At 37.7% G+C, this 27,726-nt stretch overlaps 1 protein-coding gene across 1 annotated transcript in view; it reads right to left on the bottom strand.

Moving 5' to 3' along the window:
- MUC2 (mucin 2, oligomeric mucus/gel-forming) overlaps positions 1-25,055 on the bottom strand; it is a 60,690-nt gene extending 35,635 nt beyond the window's left edge. The window contains exons 1-25 of the mRNA XM_009890870.1: positions 24,986-25,055; positions 23,121-23,385; positions 20,447-20,561; positions 19,701-19,791; positions 19,197-19,306; positions 18,744-18,960; positions 18,163-18,288; positions 17,328-17,445; positions 16,867-17,005; positions 16,093-16,203; positions 15,011-15,080; positions 12,243-12,380; positions 11,500-11,664; positions 10,768-10,862; positions 9,160-9,290; positions 8,253-8,504; positions 7,303-7,355; positions 6,910-7,019; positions 6,338-6,489; positions 5,740-5,878; positions 5,192-5,302; positions 4,702-4,881; positions 3,463-3,702; positions 2,274-2,430; positions 698-826 (exon numbers count right to left, since the gene is read on the bottom strand). Coding sequence (XP_009889172.1) covers positions 698-826; positions 2,274-2,430; positions 3,463-3,702; positions 4,702-4,881; positions 5,192-5,302; positions 5,740-5,878; positions 6,338-6,489; positions 6,910-7,019; positions 7,303-7,355; positions 8,253-8,504; positions 9,160-9,290; positions 10,768-10,862; positions 11,500-11,664; positions 12,243-12,380; positions 15,011-15,080; positions 16,093-16,203; positions 16,867-17,005; positions 17,328-17,445; positions 18,163-18,288; positions 18,744-18,960; positions 19,197-19,306; positions 19,701-19,791; positions 20,447-20,561; positions 23,121-23,385; positions 24,986-25,055 — 3,484 coding nt within the window. The remainder of the gene's footprint in view (positions 1-697; positions 827-2,273; positions 2,431-3,462; positions 3,703-4,701; positions 4,882-5,191; positions 5,303-5,739; positions 5,879-6,337; positions 6,490-6,909; positions 7,020-7,302; positions 7,356-8,252; positions 8,505-9,159; positions 9,291-10,767; positions 10,863-11,499; positions 11,665-12,242; positions 12,381-15,010; positions 15,081-16,092; positions 16,204-16,866; positions 17,006-17,327; positions 17,446-18,162; positions 18,289-18,743; positions 18,961-19,196; positions 19,307-19,700; positions 19,792-20,446; positions 20,562-23,120; positions 23,386-24,985) is intronic.
- Between the last annotated feature and the right edge of the window lie 2,671 nt (positions 25,056-27,726).

Below are 27,726 nucleotides of genomic sequence, written 5' to 3'. Positions count from 1 at the left end.
TATCAAGCATGAGGACTTTCAACTACTAATAACATATTTCTACATTTCTTTGAGGGGTTCAATGGAATTTAAATGGCTTGTGCATCCTCTAAGTGGCATGGAATGCAGAATAATATGTTTTACATCTTGGTCTTAAGGCCTAAACAAAAACTACAAATGAAATACAAGAAAAATGGAGGTAGCTCCCAGTAGGCCTCTGACAACATTTTGTGGTCTCCATTAAGAATCCAATATATAGCAGCATAAGTGTGTCTGATATCAAAGATATTTTCCATTGTAAAGATAGGACAAAGCTGTACATTAATTTAATAAACTCAAGATGGATCTGATGCATAAAGAATGATAAGGTTAAAAAACCACAACTGTCAGTACCTTGCTTCTTTATCATGTAAAAAGTTTTCTTGAAGTGCCCTTAGGATGGGATGCAAAATTACAATGGTGTAATCATCTTGCATGTTTCAAGATATTAACCAAGCAGAGACCTAGTTTTATGGCTGACAGCAATGTAACTATCACCCACTGATGTTAATAAAGAATAAATTACATTATCAGAAACAATGATGTAAGACTGGAGACAAATTCAACATAATAGATTTAGGAACATCTTGTCAAGCTGACTGACAATTCCATGTTTGTTAAATGGTACCTGGACAAAGTTATATGAAATAAAATACAAAAATGGCAATGAATTTATTACCTTCCAGGTATGGTACTGAAAAGTTGGTGCTGACATTATTAATCATCCTGCAGGTTGTGACATTACTGCCACAAGGCTCATAGTGCCAGTCACACTCATTACGAGGGTTGTAGTAGTCACAAAATATTGCTGATGAGAAAAAAAGAGAAGCTGATTAAAAACATGGTTGCCAGAATGCAGTTCTGGTCAGGTCTTTAAAGGTACAAGCTAAATGAATCTACACATTAAGACAGCAAAATTTCTCTTGAGGTATAGGACCTGGACTTTCTTCTACTATAATATATGCTACTATATTCTACTATACTATATTCTACTATGCTATGCTGTGCTATGCTATGCTATGCTATACATAGGGTACATGAAAATTTGGGGTCAAAACTCCGGGGCCCAAGATACTAAACACTCAAGCTGCAGGTTGCAAATGCTTGATTCACATAACAAAAAAATAAAATAAAATAAAATAAAATAAAGAATTAGTGTTGATTTTAGTTTAAAATTAGGGGTAAATTTCTGAGAGTATTTTCCTACCTAGCTGCTAGGAAACTCTTAAAAACTCTTGCAGTATATTCAAAATAGTTCTACCTTGCTGTATCACATGGGCTGAGAGTCACTTCCAGCAGGCCAAGACCAAGCATATGAGACATGATACAACTTAAACCAGAATTCAGTAAAGAAAAAGAAAAAGAAAAAGAAAAAGAAAAAGAAAAAGAAAAAGAAAAAGGAAAAGAAAAAGAAAAAGGAAAAGAAAAAGAAAAAGGAAAAGAAAAAGGAAAAGGAAAAGAAAAAGGAAAAGGAAAAGAAAAAGAAAAAGAAAAAGAAAAAGAAAAAGAAAAAGAAAAAGAAAAAGAAAAAGAAAAAGAAAAAGAAAAAGAAAAAGAAAAAGAAAAAGAAAAGGAAAAGGAAAAGGAAAAGGAAAAGGAAAAGGAAAAGGAAAAGGAAAAGGAAAAGGAAAAGGAAAAGGAAAAGGAAAAGGAAAAGGAAAAGGAAAAGGAAAAGGAAAAGGAAAAGGAAAAGGAAAAGGAAAAGGAAAAGGAAAAGGAAAAGGAAAAGGAAAAGGAAAAGGAAAAGGAAAAGGAAAAGGAAAAGGAAAAGGAAAAGGAAAAGGAAAAGGAAAAGGAAAAGGAAAAGGAAAAGGAAAAGGAAAAGGAAAAGGAAAAGGAAAAGGAAAAGGAAAAGGAAAAGGAAAAGGAAAAGGAAAAGGAAAAGGAAAAGGAAAAGGAAAAGGAAAAGGAAAAGGAAAAGGAAAAGGAAAAGGAAAAGGAAAAGGAAAAGGAAAAGGAAAAGGAAAAGGAAAAGGAAAAGGAAAAGGAAAAGGAAAAGGAAAAGGAAAAGGAAAAGGAAAAGGAAAAGGAAAAGGAAAAGGAAAAGGAAAAGGAAAGGAAAAAAGAGAAGCTAGGCTGAATAAAAGATAATTGAAATATGTAAGTTTACTAGTTCTGTTTGTTCTCTGATACGCTGCAAAAATAAATTTCATTGCATAGCTAGCATGACCTTGCAGTGATAGTATTAATGATTTATTTCGATAGGCTTTCTGACAGTGGCCAGAAAGATAGAGTTGTGTTTAACTGTTACTCACGGCATATATCAGGAGTTCTCCAGAAAACACAGGCCTGAGCCTTGGTACATTCTTGAGCATATGCAGCAACTGCAGAACAGAAGCACTCACAGTCTCCACCACTGTCACAAGAGCAAGCGTCATGAACACAAGCTTCATAGAAAGGCATTGGGTCCACCTGTTGGGGAAAGAAAAGATCCCCCCGTTCATCTCCAAATTAGTTTTCAAAATATTAAGCCTGAGATACCTCTTGAAATATGGGAATTGAGCTGGGCAGGAATGAGACTCTTTCCAAGAATTGCCAAACGAACTCTTATCTTCCATCAAGCTTTGCCAACCAAGTGGTGATCAATATCAGAAAGGCTGGACTTCACAGCAAATATGAAGCAGAGAATTTTGTGCCTGCCAGTTTTTGGAATTTATCCAATGACACATTGACAAAACATTTCCACCTTTTTGCTTGGGACCGCAAGAGGAGAAACTTAGACTGGATTTTAGCCAATGAAGGAATCAGCACAGAAACACGTATTAAGTTAACCAAATCAATAGTTCTTTGTGACTTTTCCACTGTCAGTTAAGAACAAACTGTTGTTAATGTTATCATACTTCAGAAAAGAGACATGAAATAGAGAGAAGTGCACTCTGTGCACTGTGCTCTGGAAGCTGTGGGGCTGACATAGTGTATGCTATGACAATCTGGAGGCACAGTACTAGCAGCTAAGCCTGTTTAAACTGTGCAATGTCAGTGGTTTCCAAGAACATCCCTTCTGTGGGCTGAATATTACAAGGAGCAGTGGTATCTTCAACAGCCACCTTTCAAGTATAGTATGCATTTCTGTCAGAAGACAAGTCTGACAATTGCAAAGCCTTTCAAACTTGCAGCATTGACATCTCAACAAGACGTGGTGCACACAGACCTATTCAAGCTAGAGTTTTGAACCTAGCTTACACAGCAGTAGCAGTGAAACTGTGGTGATGAATACTGGTTTGTACAGCTGGGGCTGGCACTGCTACGGACACAGTCCCATTGCCACAGATACTCAAACTACTTTGACTAACGCTAACTGAAATGTGCTGACACCTGTAGCTGTACTGAAAACTTAATTGAACATTAGTCTATTTAACCATCTCTTCATTTCTGATGATCTCTCCGCTTCTGTAGTAACAGAAATGCACTGTGCTCTCCCATCACTTGTTGCCCTCTACAAACCTTGGAGTGACAAATTTTAAAGACTTCACTCCGGATGATAGTGCATTCTTTCTCTGCCCAGGACTTCCGATGTGGTTTCACATCACAGGGTTTAATCTCTTCTGTGACATCTGGGCACATGGAAGACTGTTTCCAGGAATTGCCAAACTTCAGAGCATTAGTCTCCTGCAGCCCACTCCTTGTTGTAAAGTCATTGTTAGACTTGCCATCAAAGTTGCCACACAGACCACACACTTTGCCCTGGAAAAGACAATTAACATATCCACAGCTTTTAAATATACCATGGAAGTGAGAAACAGACTCCAGTAAACTAAGAGTAAAACATTGACATTAAAAAGGACAACAGACTCTCTGTGTAAATGATGTATTTTCATCTTTACTTCAAAACAATTTGTACAGAAATTAAACCTTTATTTGTCTGTGTACTTAGCTGCCTTGTCTTCCCTCCTTGAAACCAATTACATCCAGTGTATTTCCATGTTTCTGTGGTGGCCCTTCATCCAACTTCTAACACTAAAGTGTAGCTAAGCCTCTTTCAGCTGAGAAGAATGAATTTATTTCCCATTCTTCTCGATTTATCCTAACTCAGCTATTAATATAAGCCTGAGGGAATTTTGTTCTGCTTAAAACTGTTTTTATTAAAAGCTTCTAATATAATGAGCACCACTTCTTCATCCATGGAGAAAAATATGACAGGGGCTCATTTTTCTCAAAAGAAAGAATTTAGCAACTTATCCACAGTAGTGAATTTTTGGTCGTGCTATTTAAGGTACATCAGTTCCCTCAAGCAACACTATGTCCCTGTTTATACAACTCCGCACCTCCTCATTCAGCCCAATGAATTCAGTACTCTATAATTCAGTATGCTGATTTTCAGAAATCAGAACCATCTCCACACATTACGTAGGGAGTTTGATTTTAACTCAGGGCTGAGATTCCATGCAGCATCCCCTGAATTACTTTGGATGCTCAGCTCTTAAGATTGACAAAGTCAGAATACCTTAGATGTCTAGTTTTATAGCAATCATATGCAATGCATCCTCTGCTACGCATTTTGATGGACTGTAAGGAACTCCAGTAGCACTTCTGCAAGCTCTGACAGTAATAATGCAAGCTAATCATCAATGTGCAGATGATAAAGGAATTAAACACGAAATCAGACTAAAAGAACATTTATGTTTCCTTATCTCATTAATCTATTCATACTACTACTTCAGAAAAAGATAGACAGATCCTAACTTTGTAATCAGGGGTCAGCTTGATGAAAACAGTAGTCTTCTTATCCCAGATAAGCATCACACCATTGCTAGCCTCAATAACAAGGTAGAGGCCTACTGTCCTGTTCCAATACTGCACATCATCACCAATATCTCGCTGAATTTCTTTATAGTCTTTGTTCTCCAATTTCAGTTCAGTTTTCTGAAAGATAAAAATAGAAATATTGTTAACACTAACTTTTATGATGACAAAATATTAGACACTCGTAACAATACAACTTATTCTGAAACCAATAGCTCAATGTCTGGGATGACTTTCCAAGATGACAGAAAGTGGTGTAACACCTTTGAGAGAGGTTTCACTACCTGAGAATCTACACCTTTGCAAATTAATTTGATAGGGCCTCTAACCTTTACTTGTTATAGCTGCTTTTAGGGATGCAGCTTTGGAGCATTAACTTTTTTTGAAATACTTGAATACTGATATATATGCACTGAGTATCATTACTCACCCCTAGAAACATTTTAATAGCCTTTGAGCAGGTGACTCCTGTAGTTCCACAAGGGACATTCTCTGTGATGATACTGAATGAGCCACTGGAATTTTTGTCACCACAAAAATCCTATTGAAAAAGGAAAACACGAGCATAAGAAAATTAGGTAGAATATTTAATTTTTAGTTCAACCTCATAATAATTACACTAATTTAAATTTCCACAACATATAAAACGTTACTGCTGCTTCATATGTGAAATCCTACATACATATATTTTTACAGGCACATACATCTCTACATACATCTGATTCATTTCACAACTTATAATGAGCTGTCAGCTCTCACTGTAAAATAGTCCTGTTATATACAATTTATGAGCACTGTATCAGAAAAAAAACCACATTTACACAGCTTGCCTGCACTGAAAATACAGAATTTATCTTGGCAGAATGTGTAAACACGTTAGGAACAGTGATGGCAGGCAATGAGGAATGACAAAACCAAAGAGGAAGGTGGATCTTCAAGGCATTCAGATGCCATTTCAGCCCTCCTGATGAGCATTACCTGAGTAGCCACATATTCACAATTCCCATCAAAGTCATAGAATTTTCCATCAAAGGTGATATAATGGCCACTTCCATATATCGTACAAGTCCCATAGCACAGGTCTTCAGTGCAGCTCCAAAGCCCTTTTTGGCAGGTACTAGAAGAGAGCAGAAGAGTTGCATTTTCAGATCTTAACAAGAGTGTGCTGTTTGGAAAACCACAGAACAAAGCAAGCAGCTACCTGAAACAACATCGTAACATGTACAATACCCATTTCCGTGTTGCTGAGTGTCTTAAGTCTCAACCTCAATAGTTTAGCCTGTTTTTAAGCCTATAACATGATTTTTAACTCTGGCCAGCTACATTTTTTAGATCTGATAGTGTTTATATTTAAAAAATGAGTGCACTTTCCCAGTAAGAGATGCCTACTGAAAACAGAGCTTTCTGTTACCCCAATATTTTCAGCACAATCTTTATTTCCTCAGATAGCAAAAAGTATGCCTGAAAATAAAGGTTTACATTTGCAGCTATGGCAGTCACTGTAGTACATAAGCTTACACATGACTATTAATTTACTGCATACATTATAATCTAGAAGAGAGCACAAAATTATTACCAGGTGTTGCAGTCCACTGTTATCTTCTGTCCAGGAGAATACCACTGGTTGTTATGACTGCATGGGCAGTCCTTCTCCTCAACACAGCCCCCTCTCCCATCATCAAACAGACCTTCAGGACACACACAGCCTGAGACACACTCTGCCTGGAACTAAGGAATATGAGGAGATATTGTTACTTCATGAAAAAGCACCGCATTTTTCTTCCACTTCTTCACAAGCACTCTGGTAAAAACTGCATTTATAACCAAACAGTCTAATATTGATTAGTATTATAAGGTTTTTCTTCCAGGTTTCTAATGTTTTTCTTTTCTTTTTTGATTTTCTAAGAACCCAAATCATATATCACTTGGGAGGTATGACTCTACAGAAGAGATAGTAAAAAGAAAAAGGAGAGGGAAAACATAAGGGAATCATCATGAAACTGGCAACAGGGTAATATCATTGGGGAGAAAGAAAGGAAGGTTAACCAAAGCAAAATAAACTGTTATTACAACTGCTTTCTCATGTTGCATGGTCATTTGAAGAACAGAATAAAGGGAACATGACATGGAGAAAAATTGAATACATACATGATCAGTTTGAGGAGTATGACAGCTAAGTTGTACAGGTGTTTGTGAAGTCCACTCTGGTGATGCATTGCAGTCAAAGTACGTTTTGTTAGAAGAACATTCTGTTGCACCTGGAAGGTATATTGTTGGTTTAGATGAATCAAGAAAAGGCAAAACAAATGTGTGTGAAAGGTGATAGTGACTGAGACAGAAATCTCAGGGTATACCTATCCTTATGAAAAAAAAGAGACTTGGTGAAGACAGAACAAAGTGAAAATACGTAACTCCTCATATAAAGAGAAAAAAAACCCACGCAAAACAAATAAGTGTGGAATTCAAATGGAAAGTGTAAGTTTGGGGTTGGAGGTTGCATTATGGTTTTTATTTTATTATACTCCATAGAATGTCACTTACTTTTCATTCTTATCATCACTGAAGTACACTGGACCCTTGCATTTCGGCAAACACTAGAAAAGAAGCGAAGTAAGCAGAAATTAAAACAAAAAGGAAGCTCAGTGTCTTCAATTAAATCTAAGGATTTGTTTATATAAACTTGAGACTATTTATCAGAGATGTCTTGCATAATTTCTACTGATATTTCAAGGTGAACTCTATTGATGCAAACTTATGAATTTTCACCTGGAGAAAAAGTGTAGAAAGATTTTAGGCACAATGCACAGAAAGGTTATGTTTTAAGGAATGACAGCTATAATCCTTAATATTATACTTTTTGATGACTCAGGAAACAGTTAATAATGAAACAGATAATTTAAATCAAAGCCTTCATTTGGATACACAGTATATTTTAATGCCTGTTTAACTCATATGCTGCAAATTTGTTAGTTTGTATGCTTCATCTGCCAGATGAGAGCAGGAAGTATTTCACAGTTTGCACTGATGACTCATGCAGCAAACAGTTGTCAGAGTCCATGACAAAAACACCACAACCATGAAAGATCCTTTCAAAAGCCTATGCTACAGTAAGCACATATCAAGGGGACCTTCCTCCAGTGGAAAACACAAGCAATCTGCCTCTGACAGAAAAAGAAACAGCAGCGTAACATTATAGCTGGCCTTTTGTCGTCTTTTTACCTCTCGGCTCAATAAAGTCCTATTAACAGTGCAGCTTCAGAGTAACATTTATCCGTGAAGGCGAGTACTCACACCTCGAAACAAAGCTGCACTTCTCAATTATTAATAAATTACATTGCAACAGGATGATGCTTTGCTCAGCATAAAGATGTTGTGAAACGCATTATAAATGTTCATTAAAGCACAAAAAAAGCACTAAGCAGCTTACACCTAGTAAGCAAATTTTAAAAGGGCTTTTATCCCCACAAAGAAGAAGCCATGACAAAACATACCAACGTTCTCCATCTTTTGTGACGTATTCCCCTGGTTCCAGGTATGAACCCTTGTAATAACATGGGCACTTGGAGATGGGCACACAGATATCCTGGTTATCCAAGTATGTATTATATGGGCAGCCACAGCCATCCACAGGAGCAAAGTCTTGCGAGCAATGCTTTTCACCATCAGCCAGGGATCGACAGGTTTGCTGGCACATTGTAAGATTGTAAAGGAAGATTTGATTTCCTGGGCAGGCAGACACTTCACTACCTGGAGGGAAAATAAACAAACTGATAAATATGAGACGCAGGATGGGCAATTTAACCTTGACATTTCTGTTTTGGTTTCTGTGGCTGTGCAGCATGTAATGGTAAAAATACTCCCCTAGATTTTGTTAAAGTAGAAGAACATCATAAGTCACAAGTGATGATAGCTGTTTACCAGTTGAATTCTTCTTTTTAACTGCTACTAATAGTTTCTACTTTCATACCCATATTTGTTTCACATACTGATAATCAGAGGGAGAACACAATACAATAAACTCCTAGTCTCAACAATACTGTGCTGTTGAGGGAAAGCAAGCACAATGATAAACAAAGACACTGATAAACAAAGACAATGTAAAAGCCATGATGTCTGGGATTCAATTAGTCAAAGATAGAAGCAACATTATTATTTAAAGTGGAGAAAGAAGGTGAAAATGAAAAATAGTGCTTTCTACTTTTAAATGTCATGAATATGACATGCTAAAGAATATAAAAGGAATTAGCAGACATTGTAAGCATTGTCTCTTTTAAGTCCATTAAACATTTCTGACGTAATCCAAATCCCTTATCATTGAGATCACTGACAATCAAATTCAGAGAGAATCTGCTTATTTCTCGTGGCTAATTAATTCCATGGGGATTACAGCTCCATCACTTACTGCAGACACTTTTTCTCCAGCCTCCCAGTATGACCCCTTTGAAAGCACAGGCTCTTGAGTAAGAGGACAGGGCAGCACACAAGCATTCTTCATTGTCTTCACAAAGGCAGGTATCATATTTACATTTCTGAAAAAGGAGCAAAAGGTTCAGTAAGACTATGGGAAACCAATGGGCAATTGCAACTCCATTGCTATGAAATATACTGTGTCCTTTTCCTGATGGTGTTTTTTTTTTTTAATTCCAACAATTAGAAAACAATGGAAGGGATGAACAAAGAGACTGAAAATTCTACCCCATTTCATACACAATGAAAATGTTTGGATACTTATCCTAACCTAAGCCAAGCCTCTTGAACCTTTAACAAGTAGCCAGCCTCCTAACAACACCTTTCCTAAAGGATTCTCTGCTCTGGTGAGACAAGAGCTGGAGTACTGCATCCAGCTCTGGAGCCCTCAGTACAGGAGAGACATGGATGTGTTGGAGTGGGTCCAGAGGAGGGCCATGAAGATGATCAGAGGGATGGAACACCTCTCCTATAAGGAAAGGCTTAGTGAGCTGGGGTTGTTTATCCTGGAGAAGAGAAGACTCTCCGGAGACCTTATTGTGTCCTTTCAATACTTAAAGGGGGCTTAGAAGAACGATGGAGACAAACTTTTTAGCAGGGCCTGTTACAATAGAACAAGGGGCAATGGTTTTAAGCTAAAAGAAGGCAGATTTAGACTAGACACAAAGAAGAAATCTTTTATGCTGAGGGTGGTGAAACACTGGAAGAGGCTGCCCAGAGAGGTGGTAGATGCCCCATCCCTGGAAACATTCAAGGTCAGGTTGGACGGGCCTCTGAGCAACCAGATCGAGTTGAAGATGTCCCTGCTCATTGCAGGGTGGTTTGACTAGGTGACCTTTAAAGGTCCCTTCCAACCTAAATGATTCTATGACTATATGATTCTATGAGATTCCATTCTTTCTCAGTTGCAACTTAGAAATACAGAGATCCATAAAAAACAAAAATCATAACGGCAAGATATTAACCAGATGTATGGAAGATCTTCAGAAAATTTAAGCTCAGACTGAGTTTCAGGTATGAGCAAAGATTTAGGAGTTTCTTCTTTTCTGCTCAGGTAAGCCTCACTTACTGCTCAACAGTTATGAGCAGAGGGAAGGTAAGTCATGGAGATTCTGGCACGAAAATTATTTCGTGTTACATTCCAAGCAATACAGGAAACTTAATAAATATTTACTTTTTCTTTTTCTGACTTAATAGTAACTAATTTGTAAGCCATAGACAAACTTTTTGTGCACACCTGCACCTCTTGAATCTTCTTTCCAGTTCAAATATCCAATCCAATAAAAAAGTACATTAAATACAAAACATAAGAAACCAGAAGAATAAATTACCTTTTTCTTCAGCAGCACTCCATAAGAATCTCATCATAGGAGATACTTTGGATGCATGCTATGCTGCCTCAGTTAATCACTGCAAAAACCTCACCAGCTTTTATAAGCAAGCTACTCAGTAATGTCTCAAATGTTTGAACAGCGATAAATGTCTACAGTCATCCATCTGAAACGAAGCAGTACTAAAAAGAGTGCAAGATTACAATACCTTATAGTATTCTGAAGGATCAATGATTGAGTGACATCTTGCAAAAGGACCCTCTGAGTTTTTCAGCAAAGAACACCAATGCTCAGCATAATTTGCTGCAAAAATAGAAGAAAAATGAAATTTTACCATTATATTCATTACATTCACTTATCTTCCTTATGCCATATCTAGTTATGTTGTCACATAAATGCAATTGAATAATACAAATGAGAGAGAATTGTGTGCACTTTGGGGAGCGGAGAACCTACATGCATTCACTGTGCATATATGTCTGTACTCTGATTCAGTTATCTAGCAGTAGACACGCAATCATAAAATCAAAAATCATATCTTACTGCTCCAACTTGTTTACATGCAATCGTGACAGCCCTTTCCATTTGGAGACCATAAAGCTAAGTTAAACATAGTGATAATTACTAATTATAGTTACTAATTATAATTACTAATACTAGGAAATACAAGTTGCCTTTGCAGGTAATACAAATTAATGACCTTGCTTACCTATCTTCCGGCTGAGGATTCCTCTACAATCACCCCCTAAACTTTCGTTTCAATTTGCTGGGAAATCAGTGCTTGTATGTATATGTACTTGCAGAAAGTAGTTATTAATTTGACGGTCCTCTAAAAAAACTTCAATGCCACACTACAACTCTTACACACCTATTGCAGTAACACATAGCAATGCTGCTCATTCTGGCAGAAGCCAACCATCTGACTTATTAGTGTGCTTACCACTTTCAATACTGAGACTGCAGGGGTCTTCCAGCTTTTCTACCTGGTCTGTACAGGTGGACTGAGCTTTCCATGTGTTAGCAAAGGCAGATCCTGTAGCTTCCACCAGCCCACTGCTTGTTTTAAAGTCATCACCTTCCATTCCGTTAAAGTTTCCACAAAGACCTATTGAAGAAGAAGGTAAAAATTTTACCTAGTTATTATTCATTCTTATTCTAAAAGGTCAAAGGGAAAGGAACAACTGATCACAAACATTAGAAACAGAAGTTCATACAGCTGATTATTCCACCTCAATATTAATGCATACTATAAGTACTGAAGATTTAGGAGCCCTATTTTAAATCTTTAACCTCTTGAGAAGCATAGTCTTCATTAAGATATCTCTGCCTCATGAGATCACCTCTCTAACCTGCATTTTTTATGCTTTCTGATGATATTAAAAACACAAAATGCACCAAAAGCCTGGTTTTGTGGATAGTTAAAAATTAAATTAATACAAAAGTAAGGAATATTCTAAGAAACATTAATGTACTGGCACTGGAGTGACAGGTCACTTTAATATGAAATAATAAAAATGCATTTCTAGTTTGCTTGAGTCAATTCTCTTCCAATATTTTGGTTTCTGCTTTTAGTTTCCTCCTCTTGAATCAATAAGTAGCATGAATTATCACTCATGTAAAGCATAAATGATGCTTCAGCTGTGGAACAGCACGGCCTTGCTTCCCATTTGAATAGACACTTGCCTTGAAGTTTTCCTTGAATTGATTGATCCACAGTCACAAACAGCTGCATGACTGGAAACAACTGGATCTGCAGCTGAAGCCCAAAAGGAGTTTGTACAAGCAGGTAGTAGGAAGATGGCTTGAATACTGAGAAGCTGGCTGAAAAACAAAACATGAACTGTGAAGTAGATACACACATAGGCTGCTGAAAGAAACACTTCTTATTCGATTCTAAGGCATCACCAGCCATGAAAACTCCGAGATCGGGATCAAGTTACTAATTGTTTTCCTCTAAAAATTGCTGACCAACTAGACGCAACACTGATCTCCACCAACTTAACAAGTTGATTACCTATAATGACTCATCTCTGGGATCAGAATCAAATTCAGATTTTCTGCAATACAGCTTCAATGCTAACTCATTAATGCTGAGCAATCTGAAGAGCAAGAGATTTTCTGAGAATTATCCCAGCACTGTTGCACACAATAAGTAATAAGTGTGTCTCTACAAGCCAATACATAGCTAAATATTGCTACTTATAAAATGTGAGATGCTTATACTTAAGTTAATCAAGCCATTATAGAAAATCAGCAGAACTGACATAAAAAATCAACATAGTGGGGGAACCAGGCTTCCTAATTAAAATCATGGAATCACAGAACGTATCAAGTTGGAAGGGACCCGTAAGGGCCATCAAGTTCAACTCCCTGCTCCTCACAGGACTACCTAAAACTAAACTATATGTGTCATCCAGGTGCTCCTTGAAATCTGACAGGCTTGGTGCTGTGACCACTTGCCTTGGGATCCTGTTCCAGTAACCAACCACCACCTCAGTAAAGAACTTTCCTTTTCCTAATGTGCAATCTGAACTTCCCCTGATGCAGCTTCATACCATCTCCTCATGTCCTATCTCCCCTCTGCTGCTCCTCTTGAGGAAGTTGTAGACCGTGACATGGTCACCCCTCAGCCTTCTCTTTTCTAAGCTGAACAAATCAAGTGACCTCAGCTGCTCCTCACAAGGCTTGCCCTCGAGACCTTTCACCATCTTGGTCACCCTCCTCTGGACACTCTAATAGTTCGATGTCCTCATATTGAGCCCAAATCTGCACACCGTACTTGAGACGGGGTCGCACCAGTGCAGTGTAGAGTGGGACAATCGCCTCCCTCGAACAGCTAGCTATATGCTGTGCTTGATGCACCCCAAGACACAGTTGGCCCTTCTGGCTGCCAGGGCACACTGTTGACTCATATTCAACTTGCCATCAACCCAAATCCCCAAACATCTTCCCGTGGGGCTGTTCTCCAGTATCTTGTCCCCCAGTTTGCGGGTATAACCAGGATTACCCCATCCCAGGTGGAACTTGCTCTTGTTAAATTTCATATGGTTGATGATTGCCCACCTCTCCAGTCTATCCAGATCTCTCAACCCTTGAAGGAGTTCATATCTCCTCCTAATTTAGTATAATTGGCAAACTTACTTGATGTACATTTGACTCTGACATCCAGATCATTCATAAAAACATTAAAGAGCACTGGCCCTAAAACTGAATCCCGGGGAGCCCCACTGGTGACTGGCAGTCAGCCTGATGTAACCTCTTTAACTATAGCTCTCTGAACCTGACCTGTCAGACCATTGTTCACTCAATGTATTATGGACTTGTCTAGCTGTATGCTGGACATTTTATCCAGAAGGATACTCTGAGAGACTGCATCAAAAGCTTTACTAAAGTCCAAAACCCAACACCTACTGGTTAACCAATTTCTTATAACAAATCCATTATTATATGCTCTATTTATCTATTTAATCTACTTTCTAGATGGTCTATTTTGTTTATCTATTTAATCTACTTACTAGATGGTCTATTTTATTGCCTAGAGCACTTTAATTTTTCTAAACTTTCAGCTACACACTGTAATTGGTTTTGTGCAAGCATTCATGAACATACCATCCTATGAATACTTGTCCTTTCAGATAAAGAATTATTTTCTTGCAAGTAACATGCTATTTGCAGATAGGCCAGTAAATAAGAAGCAACACATACTGTGTCAGTGTGCTGCCTGAATATATCTAAAAAGGAGTGATAAAGAGAAGTTATACATTCTTTTCAAGAGTTACTCTCAGAGTCAAAGCTGCTGTCTGATAGTGACCTTCTACCATAAGTTAGGCTCCAAAATTAGGTGATCTGAGTCAGCCTCTGAAAGTATTTGTCTAAATTTGTCCACTGATTATACAAAAAAATGCTGATGTCTGAAGTACGCTGGGAAGATGAGAAGATGCTACACAGTACATCCTTCTTTCCTGCCCTGGTTGACCAGAAAATACAGCAGTTACCTTCTGCCAGGCTTTTTTCCCACAGGAAAAAAAAAGCATGGGGAGGAAGCAGGGTGGTGTAGACATGACTGAACCTCACCATGACTAAGAGCCAGGACACACCTACACTATGTAGCCATACTTGGAAAATGCTAAATACCCCTCTTTATAGGCAGGTTAAGTTATCTCCTTCAAATTTATGCCATGACAATTCCTCTTTCCCAAGCTACATGCCAAAGTATATTCAAGATACATGAAAAAAGTGAACAGACATATTTTTTCAGTCATCCACTGTATACAGAGTCAGTGTGCCCATGAAATTCTCAGTGATGACTATTAAATCACATTCATCCTCAAGCTGTTCCAAAATCCGAACAGATTTCATTTGCCTCTCTTCCACTTTTGCTTCTGAAAAAATACAACCCCACACAAGAAGTCAGGTGTGTGACACATGACACACAAGGCTATGGCCCTTACCTGACACATGAGGCACGTTCACTGTCATCTCATTCAGTAAAACGCTGCCATCTGATCTGAAAACCACCACCTGTATAATAGTAAATAGAATCAATGAGGTTCCAGGTACTGAGAGGAAAAGGAACTAATAAAAAAAAGGTTTAAGAGGGGAGACATTTTGTACATTTAGACTGTGACTAGAACTTAAAATCTTTGAAAGGAAGAACCTGTCTGAAAACTGAATATGGCAGCAGATGTGTAGGATGCAAGTAAGGTTTCATCTTGCTGATCAGTGTTTCACTTACGCTTCTGCAGCAAATTATAGCAGTAATGAAATGCAAAGCTTGTTTATATTGGGCACCTTGGTTTCAGCAAGTAAAAGAAAATATTGGGCCTTCAGGATCTATAGCAAGTTCCTATTCCCTATAAAAACACGTGCCACAGGTTCAGTGTAATGGTTTAGGATGATTCTGGCATGGTAAGAAAACAGTTTGTTAAACTTCCTCATAAAATGCTAGACTGTACATACAGAAACATAAAATGATGGGTTTCTGATTTGTTTTGGTTTTGTTCTATTTGTGCTGGCAAGGACATGGAAGACCAGAAACATGGGAGGAAAATTATGAATACAGATGTATGCAAAATTATGTATAAATATAGTCAAGATATATCCGTAACCAAACAGAATACTAAAGTGAATGAAAATATAAACATTTAAGAAGGTTGGATTGTATCAACGTTCAAAGACAGGATCTCTTCTGAAAAAGACTCAGTTAGATCTATAAAATTATATCTGAATGAAATGCTATGAGGGGAGGAAGAATGGTACCCTTCCTTCCAGTCATCCTGGAATACAGTGAGAATAATTATATAGCATAGAACAGAGAAGAGAAGAGGGGGAAATGTCAGTTTATTTAAATCTCATCTTTTCTTCAGTTTCGGTCTATTTTGAGTCCTCGAGGCAGAAGCCCGAGTTGTTCTGCAGCCTGTCTGAGGTGTCTCATCTGCCCAGAAGAGCCACTCCAGAAGAATTATTTATTGCTCCTCAGTAAGGGAAACATGTCAATTTTCAACATATCTAGCAAAACCCACAGAATGCTTACATTTTTTTTGTGATCTGTTAACAGCACAACAGTTTTCAAACAGGTCTGCCTGTCTGTGGAGCCACAGGGAGTCAACTCCGCCAGGAGAGCATGACTGTCATTTGCAGTACCCTACAATAACAGCAAAATAAATGTCCATTAGTCCAATCAAAAATCTCACACGATGATTTTCAAAACAAAGACTACAGTCATCGGTTACAATAACAATTAGTATAGAAGTTAGCTATTAAGACCACCATTTCAGCACTGGCTCTGGAAGCTGAATTGTCTTTCAAACAAATTTAGTGGTATGGTTTCTAGTTCAACAAGATATTTGTCATTCTCTAGAAGAACAGACACCAGATATTTTAGCAACAGATGAATGAAATAGCTGCCTAGCTCCTTCCCCCAGCTGAACTTGACACTCAGACACAGAACAAGCTATTACAGATCTGTCTGAGAGCTTCTAATCCTGTGAAGTGCCAATTTTTGCAGTCTGCCTATCCATGCAGCCAGAGTGATCCTTTGCTTTCTTATACATTAAGGACTCCACTGGATAATGACAACATATATAGTCTACTGTCAGACTAGGTTAACCACCCATGCCAGTAAGAGCCCAGCTCCCCCCCTAGAGCTATTACAGCCCATCCTGAATTTTCCAGTACAGCTTTTTAGCATTTCTGATTACCTCATCCCATAACAATGGAAAAAAAACAACAGTTCACAGCTGTTACATATCAGCACACAGGCACTTGTATTTACTCTACAAGAGAAAAGCCTTACAGTACACAGTACCTTGGTCAACACATAGTAACAGTCTCCATGGAAGGTGTATTTCTTCCCATCAAAGGTGGTAATATGGGAACCTCCTTCCACTGAACATGTGCCTGGACAGGGTAAATCTTTGCACGTCCATCTGCCTGAATCACAGGTGCTATAAACAGACAAATAATAAAAAAACGCTTGCAGATATTACAGGAGCTGAGAGCACTGAAAGTATCTGTATATCTAACAAACAGCAAGATACCCCTAGGTGTTTTGAAACTGTATCTTTGACAATTTCCTGAAGATTTCCTCTGTGCCATATGCCATAGCTGCAAAAAAACTTTTCAGAAAATTGGTTGTATAGACATGCAACATAAATGTTAAATTCAGAATGTTTTCAGGAAGTCTCCTATGACTAAGTGGAAGACTGAAAAATGCAGACCCATTTACAATCATTCAAAGATAGATGTGTAAACAACCATAATGCTTACCATTCTTCACATTCATTGGTAATGCTTTTTCCAGGTGAATACTCCTTTCCATGGAGTTTGCAGTGGCACTGGCTAGCAGGTATGCAGCCTTTTCCAGTAATATCATCATACACCGTTCCTGTAAAGAACAACAGTAAACTATTCCAGCACTTTCTGACATAAGGAACTTCCACAGCGGAGAAACTCTCAGAGGAGACATGTTCTCAACTTGACACAGAAAGCAGAGGCTGAGGTTATCAAAACTGTGAAAAAAACAGTTTCTACTTCCTTTAATATAAGACAAATGGAAAACACTTTTATCCAGCTTTGAAAATCTAAGTCTATCCATCTATGTAACTACACAGATAAAAAGCTTAATATAAGTATACAAGAACAATCTCAGAATTTTACATGCTTAGATTTTCAGTCCTTCTGACATACTCTGTAGACTACCATTGTAATCTTTTTTCATAAGGTTGACAGTAAGTCTGAAAATTTCACTTCCTGTCTGCCATTATCACTCTCTGGGCAAATGAAATACCTTGTCTCAGAATTATTCAATGTAAAAAGCATGATTTTCTATACATTAGCGGAATTCCACTTGTTGAGAAGTAAAAAGCAGATTTATTACCTGTCATTGTGTTAATCCGATTTAACTATAAAATCATTGATTAATTAATCAATCATGACCTCCCTTTTTAAAAACCTTACAATTATGTTCCCCTAGGGGGGGAAATAATGAGTAGTGGTACTAATTTTTAAGATACAATTGAACTACACTTAATATTTCAGCTCTGACCTCCTTTGTCAGAGCTCTTGGTTTTGTTCCATATACAATGGCTAGAATAACACTTGCCTTCAGGGCAGAAACAACCATCCATGTAGTGTTCCTCACAAAGGTTGCTGATATCCATGTGTGAGCAAGTATCCATGCAGGGTGAGCTGCTTTCTTTATAGATCATGGTATCAGGACAGGTTTTGGCTGAAAGAATGAGAAAGACATGATTAGTTATTTGAGTGTAAAGTCCTTTGTTCCTCAGAAACCACAGATCATAACCCCTGCTCCCCAGTCAGTGGCGTCCTGAGCCAGACTCCATCTGTGAAAGCATTTTTGTCTGTTTCTGAACTGCTTTCCCTGCTTTTCCTATTTTCCTCTTTTGGTCTTGAATAGATCAAATTATACCAGTCATCTGCAGCATCAGACTGCACAGTTTTTTAATGGGAACAGAAAAAAATTTCTGAAATCTGAAAAAGATTTCTTAATAACAAGGGTAATAGAAGAAAACAGGAAGAACATAGTATGTAGTTTGTTGCACTACTGGTATGAAATTTATAATATATGCCTATAGTTTTGTAAAGAAGGAATAAATTTAAATGTTTCACAGTGCTACATCCATGAAATATTTGTTTATTTGTAAAATTTATATAGCTGCTTACGGCAAAAATGCTGTGTTCTCCATTCACTCGGCCGGCCACCCGCATGCGAACACTGGCGAGAATACTCAGAGATGGTGCTGCAGAGGCAGAAGGAGTCCTCATTTCCATTACATGCACACTTGTCCTGCATGCAGGCTTGGATGTACATTTCCAAATTAAGACGCAACCGACAATCAGCAAATGCAGAGGACGTCAGCAACCTCTCACACTCATCACGCTAAGGAGGAAGAGTAATAATATTTAAGAGATTTGTAAGTGCCCGAGCTTCTAGACATTTCCTGTCTTGTCATAAAAACTGTTGTCTTATGAACAGCAACAGTTATTCAAAAAAGTAAGAAACCATTTGCCCTGTAAGGAAAAAAGTCTTCCCAACTCCTCACACACTAACTCCCTGTAGCACAAGGATGTCTCCATGTGCCCATGCAAGTGAAGTTCACCTCTAGGAATACTCACATGCCCATTACAGCTTGGAATAGCCTGAGTTTCATCAGGATCTTCACATTTGGCATTGGGTTTGCTGATCTTCTGCAAATTCCCATACGTAATTGAATTGTAGCTTGTAACTATGAGAAAAAAATACAAAGAGGACTTGCTAAGGTCCAAAAATTGACATGGAGTATTTGATTTCTGGGATTCTACTGATCAAAGAAAACAGTTACTATGGTATCAAATATACCTGTCAGAGACAGGTCTCTGCTTTGAATTATGTCTATTATGTCTAAGTGTTCTTAAAAATTTAAAGTGGCAACAAGAAAAGGAGGCCATTAGAGAAAAGGACAAGATGATTCATCTGGAATAAAATAAATTTAGACCAGGAGTGCAGCACTGGAACATAATGCTTATTCTGGGGCAATCACAAAAATCTCTGAGGTGAAATTTGTTCTCCTTGATGCTCCTATGCACAATGCTTATCAGCTTATCTTCTGGGATAACTGCCGGTATGGTAGGATGACTCACCTCCATTGATAAACTCATTGTAGATTGGAACCCCATTGTAATCCCCACAGAGACCACATGTATGGTTATTAAATTTGCTGTCCAGCTCCACCTAGGTAATGGGAAGAAAAAGAAAACTCAGAAAATTATCTGGAGCTTTAGGACACTGCAAAGCAAACGTGTTTACTCAAAAAGGAAGTTGCTAAATGACAGAAGCAATGGTGAATACAAAACTCTTAGAGAAGCAGCTATTGCAAATGAATTTTTAACATAGTTAATAAACATACAGATGCAAAAAGTAACCAGAAAGAAGTGACTGAAAGTCCTATATTTCAATAATGGCAGTAACCACCATGGTGGTAAAGATGAAAAGGAAAGCATTCTTAAAATCACAGGTCTTTTTTTTTTTTTCCTTTTTTTCCCTACTGGGATAAAATTAGGAAAATTGATGATGGCAGTCCTTTAAAAGACAAATGAAGGAAAATGCAAATTGGATTGTGGGGGTGCAGAAACATTATCTATTTCTCAGAAGGCTGCTTTTCCCTTTCCTGAGACCAGTAAGGTCATCTACATGCCATACTGCTACCTCTATCACATTGCAGAGAAAATAACTTCATATTTTTAAAATAAGGTACTATAAGTGTTAGTTGGATGAGTCAGCCTAACACTCTGGCTCTGCTGAGTTTGTGAGATTCTAATTCAGTTCAGTATACAGTAGTCTGTTAAACCCAGGAAATACCAATAAAAAAGACTTGGATCATACATACCATCAGTGCATCTTCCTGATTCCATATCAGAATCAGACCTAATTTGGCATAAACCTTGGTGTAAATGTCATTGCTCTCAATGAGCATACCGGAGCTGTAGTAAGGTGTCTTCACGCTAGGGAGAAAATCAGAGACTTTGCATTAGTACAGAAACATAAGGGGTGACATGAAGGTCTGTAATAAGTCAAATACCCTAATGAATAGAGAAACTTGTGTCTATCTACCTGATCCTAGCTGCACAGGATGCCTCGTTTTAATGAGTCACAAAATCCTCTCTCTCTGACACTTGACATGATAACTGTTTGCCTTTAAAAGGCAAAGCAATTTCAGAGGCAAAGCCTCCTTGAAGGTATGGGTTCTTTAAGAAAAAAGTGAAAATATCAGATGTCTTCAGCTTAATCAAAGGAAAATCCATCATCGTTGTGGTATTAACAGAAATACATATGGAAATATATATATGGGAACACTCACTAATAATTTACTTCAATGAAAGTGGTAACAACCTAAATGGAAGCTTTTCTTTACCAAAAGATCTGACAATCATTTCAGAGAGAATGAATGTTCCTTTGCTTGGAATGAATCTTCCTCCTGAAAACACAGTTCAAAAAGCACAAGCGGATACAGGGACTTCCAACAAATTTTGAAAATAAAGCAGCATGTTGAGAGGAATTCAGTAGTTTGTTTCAGTAGTTAGTTCATTAGTTTTCAGTTGACAGGACCAAGCTTGTTAATGGTGACAGCTTGGCATGTTAACGTGTCATAAGATATTTTGCAGAAGGTTGAGCATAGATGTTTTTGTCTGATCAAGAATCAGTTCACCAGATCTTTCTCCTGTTCTTGTACATCTGCCTTATAGTGCACTATGTAACAAGTGACACTGCTGAATTTCATTCAGCAATAAAAAAGGGATTGTGGCACGCACCCTCATCCTACAAAATCTAAAGAACTAGAGTCTGTTCAAACAGAAGTAGTGTAAACTGGTATCCAGTCAAAATAACCAGTTCATTTTCTAAAGATTTGCCAATATAACTGTTACCTATCAGGATTCACATACGTCTATGCACATCTCCTCTTAAGTAGTCTCTTGACTGGGAGAATTTTATCTCCTAATTTACCGCCACTGGGATTTTCCCAGCTGTTTACCTCTGGCATTTTCTACATGGCCAAATGACTTACACGTCTATATACTAGGCGGGAACTCAAAAGCCATTATTTCCACTTTTGATTGCATTGTTCATTCTTTGGACAATGATGCTTTAAGAGATCATGTTTTTGGAGAAGGATTATAAAACATTGGGCAGCTTTTCATCTTTCAGCTACCACAGCATGGAATATTTCTCTTTTTTGTTAATACTAGGGCATTTAATCAATTGGTGGATCAGGTACCAAAAGCCAAATTCGTACACTTTTCTACTATACGGTTTTCACTTCGCTAGTGTGAAATGCTATTTTACATGGCAATGCATAGTATTCCATTTAAAGAGCAATATGGGAAATTGAGTTCTACAAAAAACTAAATCCGCCGTGCAGCAAAAACCTGTTCTACAAGCCATCTGTTCAGAAGGGATCTATTGCTTTATGAACACTACCTAAGATAAAGAGAGGTTTGGGTTATGAAAAATGTTTTTTAAAGGATTTCTAAACTTGTTTTTCATTGAGTTCTTTTTAAGACCTGATTATGCAATACAGTGCTTTTTCAATTTGGGGTAAGAATGCATTTTTTTATAACTTCATGTCATTTTGTTATGCATTCTGGTATGATCCTTGGAAAATTGAATGTTATTTTCTATCTTTGAACAGATTTTCATTGCAGCGGCTTCCAAACTTCAGAGTAAAAGATGAGCTCTGGATAAAACCCAGTCCTTCAATGACAATAGAAAAGATCTTTTTTAAACTTATGCTAAGACATACTAAAAGCCAGTTTCTTCTCTTTTCAGAACTATGTCTTAACTGATGAGGCGCTTCACTTGTTTCAATGTTTATATATACACACACTGAAAAGATAGGATAATGATAGGAAAGGGTAGGCACTACTTGGCTCCAGTTACAGTGTCAGACTAGTTCCTGGTGTGACCATGTTACAGGAGAAGAAAAATACTGCAGCTCACTCTGAAAAAGTACATATTGTCACATGCAAATTAGTATAAATTTTGACCTGTGTTATATCTGTTATAACCCCTTGAGGAATGGCCATCAGACCTTAAAGAATTATTTATGAAGATCAGAAAAAAGCACCTCTCTTCTGCCACAAAATAAGAAAAAAAGACACCGGAGAAATGCATCTTCATTTTTAAGGACTGGCTAGACTATCTGCTAAGGTAAACTCCGTGTGCTGCCATAAAACAAATGAAGCTATGTCATTTTATGCCAGTGAAAGATCTGGCTCATGAGCTGCATTGTTTCCTGCACAACCAGAAAAAAGAACAATTCACTCAAACATCTTCCTGACTTGCATTTAAATCATCACTTCTGCCAGTGTAGAAATGCTGATTAATATAAAGCCCCTCCCCAAAGCAATTTTTATGCTGGATTTCAAAGGGCTTTTTTTTTTTGGCTCGTGGAAATGCTTGTAACAGTTACCTCAACGGTATACAGACTGCTGTCTAAAGAATCAATCCTGCTTTTATCTTCCCAGCACATTTGCGTGAAATACCATTATACTAAAGGAACTTACATCCGCCCATCCACCACAACCAGTTTTGGTCTGAGGTAAACGGTCAAGTCCTTGATTGTTAGCAGAATATACTGGATCTCAGGGTGGTTATTGCTGTTCATAGTACGCTGAATGTGGACAGAGAACTCCTTGTAAGACTCTTGGCAGTCAGAAGCAAAGTTATACTCGCAAATGCCAGGGAATTGATAGATGTCTCCATCGAAAGTTTTGAAATGGTTGTTTCCCCAAGTGCTGCAGACATAGTTGCCATGGTTTCTTGTCCTTCCTGTTGAAAAACAAATAAGAATGAAAAAAGTGAAAAAAGCTAGAGTCTAGAAAAGGTAAGTGTTGCACTACACAGTACAAACCACTTGCAATTATGTGTATAGTGATTCCACAGATCTCAAGCCTCATCAAGTATCTGTCTGTTAAGCAGAAGATATGTGAATCTCTGATAGGAAATAAGATATTAACAAATACTGCTGAGACCTGGGTATGTCTTATAATCCTTACTGAGGTGAAGGAACTTGGCTGCATGAAGTGGGGAAACGTAACCCTCTGACCACTAACAAGCTGATGCATCAGTGCAATAGAGCTGCTTTGCCAAACATAAGAGTTTATTCTGAATCACAGTATTATTTTTAGCAATATTAAATATTTCTAAGAGTTATTTTCTTCCCCAATGAAACAAGCACTAGAAAGGAAACTGAGTTAGAAAACCAAGAAAGTACCACTCCTACTCAAGAAATACTGGTTAAATATTATGAGAGGACTTGTGCACAACACAAGTTTTTAAAGAATTCCTTCTTTTCCTAACAGAAGTAGTGATTTTTATGACTACAGAATAGAAATTCTTCAGAAGATAGGTCAGAAAATAACCATAGTGGGAGGAAAAAAAAATAATTTTTTTTTTTTTGCAATAGCAAAGGATGAAGCTGACGGTATTTGTTCCCTTCCCAGCCATCTATACCAACCAATAATACAAATTAAGACAGTATCTGATAAATCTCACAATGCTGTAGGTTAGGGGTAAACATAGGAGCTGAGCGTACTTGGGAAGCTTGCCAAGATACAAAAAGCACACATGCCACTCATCTTCACAAGATTTTCCTGCAGTGTTTCATTTGAGAAAGTGAAACTACCAAGGGGACCTCTAAGTACTTCGATGGTATCAATCATACCAGACCAAGCTGGCATGCTTCTTTTCCCAGAAGGAGGGCTACACAGAAATTCTCCCAAAGATCACAGCTGGGATATCAAATGCAAGATAACGCTTTCCTTCCATTGCTGAATTAAAGACACAGCATACCAATGCCCCAAACCCGATCACTGCACAAAATTCCTCTTCCTCCAAAAATATTTTTCAGTACAAGAACCCCATTTTGAAACAAAGTTGATAACAAATAGAGAAAATTAAAGCTTTTACAGAAGGATTACTGATGTCCTGAATGACAAGATAAGCTTTGTCCAGTATTACTACATTCACTTTTGAAGAAAGCATTTACGTCATTCCAAAGTAACGGAAGGCACAGTTATCCACTTTCTTCACTGTAACAATGAACTTCCCAAACTCCTATAGTTACTTTCTGCCAAGCATTTGCCATACCTATGAAAGTCTCAATACACGGAAAGAAAAGTAACACTGAAAATATTTTCCAAGCACATCAAACTAGAGATTAATGCAGTAGATATAGGTACTAATTTGTCCAAAGAGAGCAGTTGGCTGAGCCATGTAGCCTCACTATTTGAAAGGTTAAGAAATTTAAGGCACCTTAAAACTCCAGTGCGTTATTTAAATGCACTGCCTCCTTCTATCTCTGCAGTGATATTTTGATTTTCTCACCCTTTTAGAGGAGGTAATCTATCATTTCATTTCTAGAGCTTACCTTTTCTTATTTCATTTGCAGAGGAAAAAGCCAGCCACAGCATCAAAAGGCTGGCAACTCTTAGCCCCATGGTGGCTAAGGTGGGTGAACTGGGAACTCCACTGAAAACTTCTCTTTATATAATATCCACTGATGCAATTGATTCTATCACAAGGGAGGAGATACAAAGGAAAGAGGAGGGGTAAAAAAATAGGCGTGATATTTGCAGAAGATAAGAAGTAAACAGACAGGTATTTTTCACCATAAATAAAGGAATTCAGTATACAGGAAATGGTATAATATTGATTCAGTAATCATGCAATTTTTTATTGCTCTGTTTCATCTACAGGATGCTATGCTTTTAAATCCTTCAAATGCTCATGCCAAGTTTAACCTTCAGTAACTCCCATAACTAATAGTGAATTTTGGAGTGGCTGAACAAAGAAATCCTTTGAAGGAAGTTTAAGATGAGATACCCTCAAACAATGACTTCAAAGCCAAAGCATTTTTGATTTTTCGCCATCACACAGAATGATTTCTTTAAAAATTAAACGATGCTTGTGAAGCTCCTTGTAGACAACAGTAACCCTTACAAATAAAAATGATATACCATGCATTGTAAAACTATTTTGCAGGCATTGTTAAATACCTTTCATTTGTAAAGCTCTGGGGAGCACTTAAAACAAGGTATAGCCCATACTGCATTTGTGCCCAAAACATAGTTGACATGGGTTGACAAGGTAAGTTCGAGTAATTCACAGCAAAAGAGATGCTATATCAAACATTGTCATGGTGCAACAGAAAGTCCACCAAAAACGTTGTACAGTCTCTCACAACATATTAAGCTTTGGGGAAAAAGAAAAGAAAAAAAAAAAGGGGTAAAACATTACCATCCAGACTGAATAACAATTGTTTTCCCTCTAAAAAAGCTTGTTCTTGCTTATATGAATGATAAATTTACAGTCTACTGTCCCGCGGGAGATACTACAAAGGCCATAGGGTCAGCTTTGTTTTGTGCAGAGAAAGATTAAGATGGTCCTTGGGAGAAGAGGAGAGCAGACAACAGAACAAGGAACCAGTTCAGAATGCTGCTTCAGAAATACAAGATTTCTACAAACACTGTATTTTACTCTGAAAAATTCCTTTGAGAAGGTGTTTCCGCAAGTCTATTCAGAAGACAGAACACAGGATCCTTGAGGTAAAATACACTTACTTCAACAGATCTTTTAACACAGCTGCTTCATAGAACTAACAAGGTTTAATTCTTAAAGCTCCCAAACCAAGCTCTATATTTTCTTATCAAAAGTTTCTCAGTGCAGTGCCTAGAAATCTCTAATCCTCTTAATTATTCAGTGTTCCTTACATTTGTTGCTCAAATTACAAGTAGAACTTTTATATTTTGTAAAACACCAAGGAAACTCTCCACTTAGCTGCTCTAGTTAAGTAGAAACACCCTTTTGTCATAAAGGCATGGTCTTTAGCTGTTGTTTTCTTTTACTTGCTATTTTTATCTCAAGTACAGCCTAGCCTCAACCCAAACACTGTCCTGTTTTCCCTCAATACATCTCAAAAGGTTTTAGACTCTGCTTTTCCTATTTGAGAATACAGTCTTGCACTTCTCTCACTCTTACATAGGGTGTCATTCACTCAACACTCATGACTGAAATTAAGTAGTTGCCCTTTTCTCCGTTGGGATTCTATCACTAGAAGAATCCAGAATTGATTTTCCTTTTTGGAAAATAAAAATAAAAATAAAAATTATAGTAACCAGTTAGAACAAACCATTTGGAGAAAAAAGAAGCAGCACTGTCTCCAGAGACCGTTCTGTGATGGTTAGTTTAGGAGGTGTAAATTCTTATGACACCTCAGAGATATCTCCCGTCTTGGAATTTTCTATCTTTTATGCCACCAAAAGTCTTCGTTCAGAAATGTTTTCTAAAAATACTTAGGAGATTCCCAAAGAACTTTATTTTGAGCTTTTCTTTTCCTCCCTGTATTTTTCCAGCTAGTCTCCTCTCTGTAACTACTATTGCCCCAGAAAAAAAAGTCTCCATGACCTTAAGTCATATACAGTCTGCAAACTGTAACAGCAACTCCATGTACACAGCAGACCTGATCCCTTTTTAGATTGAATTAGATATGTATGTTCACAGGTATAAATTGGAAACTTACATATTTTCCATTCGGGTTTCTTTGCCATGAACATTCTAGATCTAGAACCAGCCTCATTAATTTGCTGGGACTGTGAAAGGTAATCACCCTTCACCTAAAGACGCACCATCCCTCTGTTCAATATGCTGGTGTTTTTCTCCCATACAGGTGAGAGATGCACCTTTCTTTGGGTGATTTGGATAGGTCTAACCCCTTGAAGAGCTACTGTTAGCTAAGCAACAGTAAATTTTTAGTGATTGATTTTCTCTGCTCCAGCTCTGGACTGCCTGTACAGAGAGCATGATTCCTTCTTGGGTTATAAAGTTAAAATAGGACTATTTCCCTTCTCCAGTCTTCTCTTCTCAGAGCGACCAACAACTTCTCATTGTCCGTTCTTCTGACGTACAGGAAGCTGTGGCTCTCTGTGACATCCCAAACTGGAGAATAAGGGAAAGCAACACAACTTTGAGTATTGAGACCACTCTTACAGAACATGCACTCAAGTTTACATGGCTGTGCTGATCTGAGGAGAAGTGAGTATAGATCCTTATCTCTCTACAATTCATAAGTATTTGTACTTCTTATAGCATTAGAAAGTGTCCTAAACTATA

Source organism: Charadrius vociferus, unplaced genomic scaffold (genome assembly GCF_000708025.1).
Source record: "Charadrius vociferus isolate BGI_N301 unplaced genomic scaffold, ASM70802v2 scaffold448, whole genome shotgun sequence".
Taxonomy (NCBI): domain Eukaryota; kingdom Metazoa; phylum Chordata; class Aves; order Charadriiformes; family Charadriidae; genus Charadrius; species Charadrius vociferus.
Note: the sequence above shows the minus strand (reverse complement) of the source record. Positions and strands in the feature narration are given on the sequence as shown.